Raw genomic sequence first — 14159 nt, 5'->3', positions numbered from 1 at the left:
TCTCACAGACAGGTCTGCATCTCCTGCAGTGATCCATTTGTGCCAGCTCCTGAGAAGTCTTACTGACCATTTTATAGGTGGGATTTCTTTTCCCTTTTCTTCTGCCCAGGAAACTTCAGAGTAGAAGTTGCAACAGTCCTTGGAGAGGGAGAGAGCATGAAAACATGGGAAAAAATTAATCTCAATGGAAATCCTTGACTAATTGACAGGTTGGAATAAGAATGACCATAGACCCCAAGCTATGCCAGGCAACCAGCCTGCTCCAGGCACTGCCAGCTCACTCAGCCAGCCACATGCCTGGCTGTTTTGCTCTGCCAGCTTTACAAGGCCTAATTAGCTTTGTTCCTATTGTTTGTAATTACAAAAGCAAACAGCCCCTGGAGAGTGAGGGACTAGAGGAGGCAGCTCCTTGACTGAGCTTAAGAAAATGTTTTAAATACAGTCTACCTCTCATCACGAGTACTTAAAAATATGAAAGGGATGAACTCAAAACCCTGATGAACAGAAAGAAAATGGTTTCCAGGGCAGATAAAAGCAGGGGGATAGAGCCTTGCTGTCCTGGGGAGGTATCAGTGCAGGTTAGAAGATCCCATGCCCAACAAGAACCATTCTCTATCTGGCCTGCAAAAGAGGTTGTGCTGTCACAATGGAAGCATGGTACACTCCCTAAAGGGCTTTAGAGTGAGAGAGAAGCAGTCACACATGGAGCAGCAGCACTCTCTCTGCTCTGAAGGCAGAGCTCCTCTCCCGGGAGCACCTTGGCTCCATGCCCCATCCCTTCCCCATTCCTGCAGCTCCCACTCCCCTGCCAGGGAGCTGTCTGCCTTCCCCCTGCCCCTTCCTGCTCCACCCAGGGTGCAGCCTGCCTTGCTGAGGAGCAGAGCAGACCTTCTGGTTCCTGGGCTGCAATCGGGGCAGATTACTGGGTGAGTTTCTGCCAGAGGCCACAGCTGCCTGACTCACTGCAGAAGATCTGTCCCCACCTATGTCTGCTGTAGATACACACAGCTAAACAAGCTCCATCCTGGCAGCCAGGCTCCCAAAACCCCAAGTCCCACTCTTCTCTTCCATGTGCACTGTTCCAAGTTCTGTTCAACAACAAATGAAGTAATAGTCTGATTTTCCTTAAAAAAGTCCATTTATTGAAATTGTTTAAACACTTTGTACAAGTTCCCAATACAAGCATCTGCTCCCTGGCTCAGGGTTAATGCAAATACAAAAGCACAGACTTCAGCAGCTCCTTAATGTGACCTGAGCTGCCACCTCCCAAGACAAGAGGTCTCTCGAGGCAGCTGCTGTGCACAGGCAATTCCCCATGGAGAAGGGGAAGCCACATGGCCCAGCTCTAAGTACAGGCCAACATCAACTTGAACCTGAAGCAAATGCTCTGGTTGGTTTCTTTTAGTAACTTTATGCTGTAGGAGTCAGGTAAAACAGAGGTACAAGGCTTGCACAGACCACCAACGTGGTACATAGCTCAGCCAGAGGCTCTCCCTGTCTACAGAAGGAAATCAAGAGATCTGATACCTCTGAACATATACACAATTATAAAGCCTGGTCAGAAGCACCAGTTTCCTTCTATTCAAGAAGGTTGAGCTTTGGAGAAGTGGCACCACCCCTCTAGGAATCATAAGGCTTAACTCCCAATGTCAGCCAACACCAAGTGACTGACTGGGTGTTTCAGGGGAAGGGGTAGGAACCTTTGATGAACAGCATTATTATTTTTTCAGATATGACTCAATATGCAAGGATGGCTATATCTTTAAAATGTTTGTTTCTTCCTCTTTGGTGAGCTTGGATTACAAGCAATTGCCATAACCTTTGGGTCAGTTTTCTTGGAATTTGCCTTCATATCATCACTGGAAGTGTTTACAAGAAACAGGCAGGATGGAATGGCAGCGTGTGAGGTATCCTTGGGGAAACATCAGGGAGTGGCAGTGCATTCAGTTTGGTTTAACACAGCTAGCTGCATCAGGCAAACAGAGATTGGGAAACCAAGCCCAAATGAGAAAGCCTTGAGGAAAGAGCATTAAAAGGTGACCTGTAACACACACTGGGGGATAAAGCCTCAAGCTCAGCTGCCGGGGTGGGAACATGGGGAAACAATCACTGGCAGCTCGGTGTCCAAGGAACAGCCACAGCCTCACCAGAGACACACAGTGAAAACAGAAGGCAATCCTTCCCTTGAGCCCTTCCCTGGCACCAGGGAAACCTGCAGATGCTTTGGGAGTCTGGTAACTTCTGTGGTCTCTACCTTACACTGCATCTTCCATTAGCCAACAGCATGTGCATGGACAGTGTGGAATCCCACTAAAGTCACAGCAATTTGTTTCTGACCCTTTGTCTGCATGGAAAGGTGGGTGCTGAAGATGATGCCAATAAGACAGTACAAGAGCATTTTACATCTCTTCAAACATTCCTACAGGTAAAGGCTTTTCCCCAAAATTATGTTTCCCCTTAAGCTATTGGTTTCATCATTTTGTATATAATATATATTCCTTTAATTTCTACACACACCACACTGGGCTCTAACTTAATGGGATATGGGACTCAATTGTTACCATCTATTTAAAAAAAAATAAAAATAGCCAACTAAAAAAAGCACCAACATCCATCTATAAAAACAGTATCATTTTCCCTTTTACTCCCAAATACTAAACTTAACCCAAGCTTGGAGGTTTCATCTTTCCAGTGGCAATACCTATGAATTTAGGCTAGCCTTCCTCCACGGGCTGGGAGAGAAAGGAGAAGTTACGTCCAGTAGCAAAGAGGATTACAAAAATATACACATTTTTGGGAGAAGAGGAAGGCAGAACCTAGAGCCTGGACTCTGCTCAGGACAGTGGCATTGTAGTGTCCTCTCCAAAATGCTTTCACTACCAGTGCTGGTGGCTCCTCTTCTTTGTTTCATTATACATAATCCTTCCCTGTGGATGAGGCATTTTTTGGGTAGCCTCGGGTGGGTGGATATGAAGTTTCTCTCCGTGGACAGGAGCAGCAGAGGAAGGATCCCCCCAGTATGGCCAGAGATGAAGCTGCCCAGCCAATGAAGAGAGCTGACCCAAACTCAAATCTGGAGAAGAAAGAAAGGAGAAAGTGAGAATCACTGCAATCCAGAGGTATTACATGTAGTAATACATTCACACAAAGCAGAAAGAAGTAGAAATTGGGATGGATGTGGCTTCCTACAAGGCAGCAGCCTAGAGCAGTCAGGCTTTATTGACCCTCAGAGCTGGGTTCCTCCAGTATTTTGGGTCACCCCCAACAGCTGCAGGCCAAGCTTTGTGCAAGCCAGTCCGTTAGCATGTAGCGGGATAAAAAAAAAATTTAAAAAAAAAAAAACCTCAATGAAGTCCCACCAGTGAGGTCTCTGGCAGTGATGTTACCTTAAAGCCAAAACCTAAGCCACGTGGGTATGGAGACCTAGTCCCAGCTCTTTCTGCACAGCCTGAAGCCAACCCAGCTAGTTCAGAAAATTGCTTTCTTTGTTTTGAGTGACTGCTACTGAAAACTAAGCCCTGTGAGTATTGGTCATGCTCAACTACAGTGTGCTGTACCAAATGGGTCAGTACCTGGTGTTGACAGGGGTGAAAGGGTCATAAAAGGCCCGAGCCACTCTGTTGCCGTACCATGACGTGGCCACCAGCGCTGCCAGACCTGCACAGAAAGAGAATGTGATGTCATGGCTTAAGGAAAAACAACCAGTAAAAAAATCTCTGCAAAAATCAGGATCTGCAGAATCAGCATCTGGAGTAAAGCTGAGCTGCTGCTACCCTGAAAGTTCTGAGCTGTTCCATTTAGTGCTGGTTGGGAGAGAAGTTAAGAACAGATTTGAGATTTCGCACAGTTACACTGCAGCAAAGGCAGGACTGCTCTGCTGACAGCCTTTTTTTCACTGAAGCAGGGTCAAACTCAGCTCTGCCAACAGATATGGAAAGCATGAAGTCCATACAGAGATTGTCATGCCAGTGCCAAGGGGTCTCAGGTAGCCTGAGCCAAAGCCCTCTAAGGAGCTCCCAGACCAAAATGCTCTTGGAGCAGCACATCAAGCCCTCCCCATCCTGCACAGGATATGTGCCACCTAGGAGACAGCACAACTAACACTCAACACATCTGCATGTTACCAACCTGAAATGATGAAGATCACCCCACCGAAGACAGCCATCCTCATCTTCTTCACCTGGTCATCTTCCATGCACTTCATGCATTTCATGCCTGTCACAGCAACAAACACTCCAACGAGCCCCAGGAGTATTGAAGCCACCATCAAAGCCCTTGTGGCCTGCAGACTGCCTGCAAGACAATAGGATTTGAGTTACCCACAGAGTAAACTCAAGATACAAATCGAAATTCAAATTACTGGGCTCAGCAATCTTGGATCTCAATATTCCTGCACCCTGATACACAGGATACATCCAAGCAAGACATTCCTTCGCAGCTTTGGTCTCAAGACTGTCATGCATCAGGATCAGAGGACTCTCAGCCTCTCTAAAATGCATGGCAAACAAGGGCAGGCAGTGCCTTTTGCAGGAAATGACCTGGGAATTGCCCTCAGACATCTTTTGTTCCTTGATCATTTGAATCCCAATTGGAAGGACATATCTGTTTATCAAAAGAAGTATTCAGATTTAGGCTCTACCTTGACAAAGTACTTAAGCACACGTTTTAATATGAATAGTGACATACATATGAATAGTGCCACAGCAGACAGCAAGGCCCATTTACTGCTCAACACTTCCAAAACCTCTTTTATACAAATAACTCAGTGCTGATTTAATATTTTTTGTGCTACCTTCTCAGTTTGAGTCCCAGAGGGTACAAAAATACAATTGCAAAAGAAATAGTACTTTCCGAGCCAATTGGAAAATACCTTGTATTCTTTTCTACTTAAAATATTTATCTTAATTGACTCAAAGATACTGAAATGCTTTAAGAGCCTCTTGTGCTTTTGAAGAGTTGGAGCATGGGGTGACAGCTCCCATAGGCAAGCTATGAATTCAGCTGAGTTCTCAGCAGACAGACTTGATGTACCCTGGGATTTGGTCTTTATGTGGACTCATGTAAAGGCATCAAGACACACTAACCCAATGAATGTGAGCTACTGAACTTGCATCTTCTTGGTACCAAAGAAAAATAGTAATGTAAATTAAGTCATTACTAAAAAAATTCTCAGGTGACAAAACACCTGACTAGCAGTGAAATAAGAGCCTAAGCTTTATTGTCTGGCAAATCAGGTTTGTTTGAATAGAATGAATTTTCATACACAGCCCTGTGAAGCCCTGAGAACAAAGAGGACTGGTTAATAAAATGAATAAGCTCCAAGGAGCATGCTGTAACCAAGGCACAAGTGTCCCCTGACAAAATCTCAGGTCTGGAGTTCACCCTCCAAAACACAGGGCCTGCATCCTGGTAGAGCTCTGCAAAGCATTTCAGGCTGGAACTGCACGATTTAAGCCTTTAACAGAGCACCTGCACACTCAGGGCTGGTATGGTGAGCCCAGCTGAGTCCCTGCCACCACAGTGGCTCTGTGACCCAATCTGAAACTCAGAGCTCAGACCTGGCACTGGCCAGAAGGAGAGCAAAGCCCCACAGCCATCCTCTGCAGCTTCTTCACTACACTTTGTCCTACAGAACCGCTTGTGCAGGAAAATTCCCATCACCCATACCAACATCAGGCTCTAAATTCTGCTCTAAAACAGATCTGGGTCTGCCCCTTCACACAAAACCTTATAGTTCTGTAAATAGATTATGAAACCAGTTACAAACAACACAATGAAAAGACAATAATCAGAGCAACAGGAAGGAACACACTTTGATGAGTGTTGGTTTTCTTGGGAAAAATTCCTCCATCAGCTTGGCTAATATCTCTCCCTTCCTTCAAAGGGGAAGGTGACACACCTCCGCACCACCCATGTGTTAATCAAAACCATCTGCTACAGAAACCCATTAACAAAAACATTTGTCACTTTAGCATAAATCACCACTGTAGTATCCAAACTCGTTTTTAATTGATTTATCTCCAATGTCAGAGATTACACTCCAAAAGTAATTTCTACCTTACAAAAGCAATGCCAATTTCAGAAAGACTTCAGCTGACAGGTTGCCACCCAGGCAACCAATTCAACTGCCATGCATTTAAGGCTAAATTGTGCCCTACAGCAGAAGCTCTGGAGATACCCGTGGCTGAATACCAGCTTGTACTAGGCATGGGAACCCATATTGTCTGCAGAGGTACCAAACCTGTTTTATCAAGACTACAGTAAGTTTGGCTCAGTCTTGCTGCAGAAGAAATTACTTTATAGGAGAGGGTTTTGAAAGAGCTCTTTCATGAAGCTCAAAATAGGCAATGATATCTCTAAAAACTAGGAAAATAGTTATGAGGGTGGGAAGAAACATTTCACCTTCACGCACAGTGCCAAGGGACAAGCACACGAAAATGCTGGAAAAAGTTTCTATAACCTCTAAAAACCCAACTATGAAACACCAAAATCTCAAGTATTAACTGGATGCATGCCACAACAGCTTTGCAGAAGCAGCTGAACAAAATGCAGCATTGTGAGCATTCCCCAGGGCTGCCCACTCTCAGCAGACACTGGTGGGACAATTCCTGGGGTACCCTTGCCCCCTCCTCACACATGGCTCCGTGGCATAAGGGGACAGAAACTTGCAGTGGGACAGCAGAGGGGGTTGGAGCCTTAGCAGAACATTCTGTTCCTTTGTCCCCAGAAGCTGCAGTGTGACATGACTGTGCTAACCAGCCATCCTCCACCCGCCCTGTGCTCCCAGCACAGCCTGGGAGGCTGTGCTTTTGTCCTCCTACCACTTTTGCAATGGGTGCAGTGCTCTGGCCACAGTTAATCATCATACAAGCTACCAGTTATTAACTACACATTAACAGACACGCTGTCAATGGAAGCTGCACATCCAGGGGCTGGGAAAGCTACTTTAATAATAGTTCTGTTGTTCACACGGGCCTTTCCAGATGCTTTAAAAATCCAAAATTATACAAGTACAATATTGTCTCAACCTGCTAAACAGGACGGGCTGCCGACAGCAAGTAGAAGTAATCCACAGCAATTTAACTTTACAACTTCTACCATATTAGAGGGAAAACAGGATTTCCACCACACTCCTTGCTGCTGCAACTGTCTCGCCAACAGGAACAGGAAAGCCCGGGCAGCCTTGGGAGCCCTTGGGAAAGAACAGAGTCCTAAATAAGGTGAGACAAACTAGCCTGGCACCAAACAAGAGCTGGCAACAGTCTTTTGTCAATACAAACCAGTATTGACTCTGAAGCCAAGCGCTGATTGCTGGTTAGCAATGACAGTCTGAAAACCCAATAGCAACAAAGCAACAAGAACTGAAGAACAGAGGCTTAAAACTCCTGATGATAATTAATAACAAATGTGCATTCTGCAAGGCATAAAATATCACTAAAGTTCACAAACATGCAGCTACAGCTCACACCTGTTTCACAGAATAAACCCCACATGTTTGAAAAAAAATACTAACAAACCATTCAGAATTATTGTTAGTGGTTTTGGACACAAACAACCTTATTCAGTTTATCTGAAGCTTAAGTAATACGTTTTCCTTCCCACAACTATCATTAACTGAGACAGAAGTAATTGCTGGCAACTGCTTAGTTATATAAAAAAAATACTCCAGTACTTCACCTGCAGATGTTTGAGAATTTTCTCTATCATCACAATTCCTTATTCAATCTGTTTATGTCATTTCTATTACAGAAAAGCTGTTGGGAAAGTGCCGTGGGATTTTTGTAATGCCTGCTTGTAAGGCAAAATTGCTGTAATGGCTCTGTGTGCAGATTATTCTCTGATAGAGATGCTCATCAACTGCCTTAATTTAAAATAAGGACTTTTCCTTCCCTTCCCATGGGCCTTCATCCAACTAACTGATGACAGAACACAGGTGAAACAGATGCTGAGCAGTTCTCTCTTCTCTGAGGGAAGTTCCCCAGGAGTTACACGCACCCCTGCAGTATAGCAAGCATGTTCCACTGTCAACATCCCAGAGAAGTCAGCAGCCCCCAAAGCTGGATTCCCTGGAAGGTGTGAGATCGGAGGTGCTGCTGGCCTGCCCTGCCAGCATGTCAAAGTTACTTTTGTGCCGTACACAGGGGACTGAAGGTCTGAGCAAGCAGTAACAGCTTCAGGGGTGGCCAGCAAACATCTCTCACACTTTGTTCTCACTGCACCCTAAAGCTGCTAATGGCTGGGAGGCTTTCAACCCCCTTACCGGACCCTGCAAAGGCCACTTTGCATACCCATCAGCATCAGATTCCACTCTGGACGCTTTCAAAGCACCTCCCTACAAGTCTAAAAGACTGTACCGAGGTATTGAGGCAGGACAGGGACTCTAGTTCCTGTTTTTTTACAAAATGGGAACTCCCTACTGCATGTCCAGTGCAAAAGAGGCAAGTTCAGTCGGTAACAGTGGCCTTGTACTCTGCATATTTGAAAGCAAGTAAGGTTCAAAGCCCTCCTACCCTCAGTGACAAATAACGATTTGTAGTAAGGCAGGCTTGATAGCACCATTTCCAGATTCCTGGTCAGAGGAGACCTGGGCAGCCTGTTTTCCCACAAAGCCTGGGAATTCCTTACCAAGAGCTTTAGTAACACATAGTAACACCAGCTACTCAAAGCTGCTTAGAAGCTGCTTGTAGAGCAATAAAGCCAGTGTATTGCAACAGACTCCCATCCCCTCTTGCAGACACACCAGGCACTGCACAGGAACAGCCTCGGTGGCATTCCAAGTAACCCTCTACCTTCTCAAAGCCAGCACAAGTGAGACTGTTTTATCACTCGATCAAGATTTTTCATCAGGAAGGAACAGGGATTGAGAAACAGGGTAGCAAATTAACCCTTAACCCACATGAAAGCACAGATACCAGCAGGTTCTACCTGCTTAATCAAGATCTAAAGGTGGAGAGTTGGACACATGTCCCTCACGCTTTGTCCCTCCCTGGGCCACTGTCCCAGCTCCCCCACCACCAGAACTGAGCAGCAGTAACCTGAGCATGAACCATTCCTTTCCCCCCACCCTTTCTCTTCCCCAGCTCCTAGAACAGGCTCAGCCAGGGTGGTAAAGGTGTAGGAGGGAAGATTTCACATTTCAGCCATGTTGCTTGACCCAGAGGGCATTCAAAACTTTGTTTATTTTCTGGGCTTGGGCACAAAGGCTCATTGTGGATGTACTAGGTTTGGTGATGAAGTGATAGATGAGTCTCAGCTTGTCTCAAGCACAGAACCTCTCCCAGCAAAACCGAACTGGCCGATGAGTATCTTCAGCTAAAACAGCCTAGACAGGATCCAGAACAACATCTGCTCTTAACAGGAGAATGTGGTTAGGTGGGGCTGGAAACTTTCAGACACAGGTACCAGGAGCCCTACTCCCTCCTGTCCAAGACCATCCCCCGAGACCCCGAGGAGCACAAAGCTGGGCTAAGCTCCATGGACCATGCTGGAGGGCCACAAGAACAATGCTGAGGCTGTGCAACTAAGCCTTGTTGCAAGGGTGGCATTTGTTGCCTCTATGTCTGCGTGTGGCCACGCACTGCTTTTCACGTAAGCCAGCAAAACGCAGCCTTTCTGTTGCCTGAATAGGAGCAGTGACATAAGCCCTCAGCTGAACACAGCTGCGGGAGAAGTGCCAGCACGGGTGCACTCCAGCAGCGTGCCCACACGGGAAGCTGGAGGCCCCTCAGCTGGCTAATGGTGCTCATCAGCTTGTGCCAACCCCATCTCTGCCTCGCAGCCAAGCACTGACACATCCAGAGGAACGGCAACAGCTACCAGATATTCCAAAACTTGGTGGCAAAGCCTTCCAGCATTCCCACAGACACGAGTTACTGCAGGTGCAAGAAGGTTCAGTCCTTTCCACGGGGACAAAGTAATTACAGATCTGAGCCTCTCCCATCAGTGCATGAGGCTCTGACATGTGGCTCAGAGCACCTGGGGCATAAGAAGCCCTGGCAGGAAAGCGTGGCCAGGCACAAGTTCTGCCCACACAGCTGTGCCACCTTCCCCAGAACACAGGTGAATGCAGCAAGGGAGCTCTCTGCTGCACCTGTCCCGTGTGGCTGGTTGAATTGTGTATAAACGGTTTGGATTTTTTTTTTTTTTTGCACCTCCACCCAAACCAGCACTGCTGGTCCCTGCCCAGGCATATGTCGCTACAAAACCTTGAAGGGACAACCAGGAGGGAAAGCAACAGATACGGTGTATGTCCTCGGGCATGATCTGCTTAAAAACAGGAAAGGCACAGCCTAAGCAAGCCGAGGCACCGCAAGAATGAGGAGCCTTTTCCAGCCCTCACTGATTTTCCTCGTGAGGATAACAGACCATGTGATTTCTCTGTTATTTAGGGAGAGGCATACTGTCCTGCAAAACCCGGTGAGAACAGAAAAGGCCACCACAAGCTCAGCTTCGCTCCCTGTCACCTCCCTCCCCTGTAGCCCTGGAAGAGAAGAGCCCGTATTGTTCTCGGGACAAAGGTGAGGGGACCAGCCAGTTTCGGTGCTCAGCCGTGAATGGGCCAGGTCTGGAGGGCCTGGGCAGGTTTTGGGGAACCTGTTCAAGGCGGAATCCGCAGGCAGGTCTCATTTACAGCACAATGGGCTGCACACAGCCCCCGAGGCAAGGTTACCTTTCGCAAGCCATCCAGGGGGTGGATGGAGATTCCTCAGCCACCGCTGGCATCCTCACCCCCCACCCCCAGTGAGAGATAAGAGGCTTGAAGCTGAGCTGACACATAATTAGCGCTGCAAGCACTCGGGGCAGCGCGCTCAGCCCTGCCCCATCAGCACAGCCCCGCACCCTGCGAGCGCCGAGGGGCGCAGCGCTCCCGAGGGGCGCAGCCCGCACCTCCGGGGGCCAGCCAACAGCAGGGACACACGTGGGCTGGCCGCTAAGGTGGCTCCGGCTTCGCCTGTGACACACACACAGGAAGGGCTGGTGGCAATCGGGCTCGGGGACACTCCCCGCGGACCTCGGTTTGCGTGAAACTGCCTGCTCATTCCTTTGGGAAAGAGAAGGTGACCAAGGTGGCAATTGTTATTTTATTAATTAGGGAGGGATAAGGGTGTTCCAGGACTGGAGATGAGATGAGCGGTATCGAGAAAGTAGTACATTTTCTTAAATGCCTTTGGGTGTCAGCATAAGTTATCTGCTCTAGAAACAGCTCTCTCTGAGGCTCCAGCTGGGCTTGAGCATCCGAATCACAGCCAGCCAGCCTGGCTGATACCCCAGTGACACCCCGGAACCCCAGTGACACCCCAGTGACATCCCAGCCCCCCAGGCGCAACTTCTACCTGTATGGCATGGCTTTGCCATCCTAGTACAAGATAAGAAACCCAAAGATTATCCAGGCATACTGGCCTGTCTAAAAACTCCAGGCAGTGCTACCTGGGCAGGAGGCCAGCTCACCTGCCAGCCCTCAGCTCAAAAGCCCCACGGGAGCAGCAGCGACTTTCCCAGAGAACAAAAGACCAAAACAGTCAAAGGCAAACAGGATCGGTGCTCCAAGAGCCCACTCCAGCCACGGTGCTTGAACTCCGCTCTCGCTCAGCCGTGCCCAGCGAGGGCAGCGCAGACCCTGGCTGGACCTCCCCAGATAAAAGGTCTTGTTCGCAAACACGGCGCTTTCCGTAACGCACGCACGTAGAGAATCTGACCTTTCCTCCCCGCAGGACATTTTTGGGGGGAGGACGGGCAGCGGGATGCGGGGGAGCTCCGGCTCCTGCACTGCACGGGCACTGCCCCTGGAGCGGCCCCGCTCCTGTTCCGGGGAGGCGGCACTGCCCGGGGTGCCCCAAAGGACACCGGGGAGTGACCCCCAGTACTGGCGGGGAGAGCCTGCGGGGACCCCAAGAGACACGCGTCCGATCCCCGACAGGATGAGGAGTCATGAAAGAGATGCGGGACCTCGAGCCCTGCACCTTCAACCCTGAAGGGACAGGCTGAGCAAATCCAACGGGACAGAGTCCGTGAGACTCGACAGCAGCACCCAACGCGACAGGAACTCGGGAGGAGGCAAGGGATGTGGGGACGACAGGGACGATGACGACGGCGATAGGACATTGGACATGCAATAGGACGGCAAACCCAGTCCAAATAGTTCAGCCTGAACTTCGACGCGACCCACACCGACGCGGGGTAATGCCCCTACGGGATTGGTACCCTCCGCCCCGACGGGACGGACACCCCAACATCCCCACCACATCCCAGCCCCAACTTACTCTCCAGCTTGAGCAGCGAGTCGTACACCTTGCACTGGATCTGCCCCGTGCTCTGCATGGCGCACGACATCCACAGCCCCTCGTAGAGCGCCTGGGCCGTGACGATGTTGTCCCCCGCGTAGGATGCCATCTTCCACTGGGGCATGGCGGTGCTGATGATGATGCCGATCCAGCCGAGGAAGGCCATGACGAAGCCCAGGAGCTGCAGCCCTCCGCTGGCCATGTCTGCGGGCCGGGTCGGGGACGGCGAGCGCGCTCCGCACTGCCCCGCGCGCCGCTCTGCCGCCCGCGCGCCGCCCCGCGCGCCTCTTCAACTCGCGCGCGGCGCGCCCCCTGCCGGCCGCGCCCGCCCGCCCCGCCCCGCGGGCACGGCAGCGACCGGCCCCGCTCCGGGCTCCGCCCCGCTGACCACTGCCACAGTGACCACTGTACTGCACTGTACTGCACCGTACTGCACTGCCCCGCCCCGCGGACACGGCAGCGACCGGCCCCGCTGCGGGCTCCGCCCCGCTGACCACTGCCACAGTGACCACTGTACTGCACTGCCCCGCACCGCCCTGCCCCGCACCGCCCTGCCCCGCGGACACGGCAGCGACCGGCCCCGCTCCGGGCTCCGCCCCGCTGACCACTGCCACAGTGACCGCTGCACTGTACTGCACAGTACTGCACTGTCCCACACTGTACTACGCTACCCCTCACTGCCCCGCACTGTCCCGCACTGTCCCGCACTGTCCCACACTGTACCGCACTGTACCGCACTGTCCCGCACTGTCCCACACTGTACTGCACTGTCCCGCACTGTACTGCACTGTCCCGCACTGTCCCACACTGTCCCACACTGTACTGCACTGTCCCGCACTGTCCCGCACTGTCCCGCACTGTCCTGCACTGTCCCGCACTGTCCCGCACTGTCCCGCACTGTCTCTCACTGCCCCGCACTGCCCCGCACTGTACTGCACTGTCCCGCACTGTCCCGCACTGTCCCGCACTGTACCACACTGTCCCACACTGTCCCGCACTGTCCCGCACTGTCCCGCACTGTCCCGCACTGTACTGCACTGTCCCGCACTGTCTCTCACTGCCCCGCACTGCCCCGCACTGTACTGCACTGTCCCGCACTGTCCCGCACTGTCCCGCACTGTACCACACTGTCCCGCACTGTACTGCACTGTCCCGCACTGCCCCGCACTGTCCCGCACTGTCCCGCACTGTACCACACTGTCCCGCACTGTACTGCACTGTCCCGCACTGCCCCGCACTGTACTGCACTGTCCCGCACTGTCCCGCACTGTCCCGCACTGTACCACACTGTACTGCACTGCCCCGCACTGTACTGCACTGTCCCGCACTGTCCCGCACTGTGCTGCACTGTCCCGCACTGTACTGCACTGCCCCACACTGTCCCGCACTCTCCCGCACTGTCCCGCACTGTACTGCACTGTACCGCACTGTACTGCACTGTCTCTCACTGCCCCGCACTGTCCCGCACTGTACTGCACTGTCCCGCACTGTCCCGCACTGTGCTGCACTGTCCCGCACTGTACTGCACTGTCCCGCACTGTCCCGCACTGTCCCGCACTGTCCCACTCTGTACCGCACTGTACCGCACTGTCCCGCACTGTCCCGCACTGTCCCACTCTGTACCGCACTGTCCTGCACTGTCTCGCACTGCCCCGCACTGTCCCGCACTGTCCTGCACTGTCCCGCACTGTCCCGCACTGTCTCGCACTGTCCCGCTCTGCCCCGCACTGTCCCGCACTGTCCCGCACTGTATTGCGCTACCTCTCACTGCCCCGCACCGCTCCTCCCTTTGGAGAAAGCCCTCGTGCGATGGTCCCTTCTGTCCCTCAGGCAGGGGCTGCATTGGCACCCAAACCCCGATGTTTTGGCACGTCGGAA

General features: G+C 51.1%; 1 protein-coding gene across 1 annotated transcript; it reads right to left on the bottom strand.

Moving 5' to 3' along the window:
• Positions 1-1119: 1119 nt before the first annotated feature.
• CLDN1 (claudin 1) lies at positions 1120-12528 on the bottom strand. The gene is made up of 4 exons (XM_033068694.1): positions 12261-12528; positions 4129-4293; positions 3573-3657; positions 1120-3073 (listed from the first exon to the last, which is right to left on the bottom strand). The coding sequence occupies exons 1-4, from the start codon at positions 12481-12483 to the stop codon at positions 2911-2913; spliced, it is 636 nt and encodes a 211-aa protein (XP_032924585.1). The 5' UTR covers positions 12484-12528; the 3' UTR covers positions 1120-2910.
• Positions 12529-14159: the final 1631 nt, after the last annotated feature.

Source organism: Catharus ustulatus, chromosome 10, assembly GCF_009819885.2.
Source record: "Catharus ustulatus isolate bCatUst1 chromosome 10, bCatUst1.pri.v2, whole genome shotgun sequence".
NCBI lineage: Eukaryota > Metazoa > Chordata > Aves > Passeriformes > Turdidae > Catharus > Catharus ustulatus.
This window is presented reverse-complemented; position numbering and strand designations above follow the sequence as displayed.

Coding starts and splice junctions, on each gene's coding strand:
- CLDN1 (XM_033068694.1), bottom strand. CDS start 12,483: ATGGCCAGCGGAGGGCTGCAGCTCCTGGGCTTCGTCATGGCCTTCCTC. Junction 4,294..12,260: donor CTCGCTGCTCAAGCTGGAGA/GTAAGTTGGGGC, acceptor ATTGTCTTGCAG/GCAGTCTGCAGGCCACAAGG. Junction 3,658..4,128: donor GGTGATCTTCATCATTTCAG/GTTGGTAACATG, acceptor CTTTCTGTGCAG/GTCTGGCAGCGCTGGTGGCC.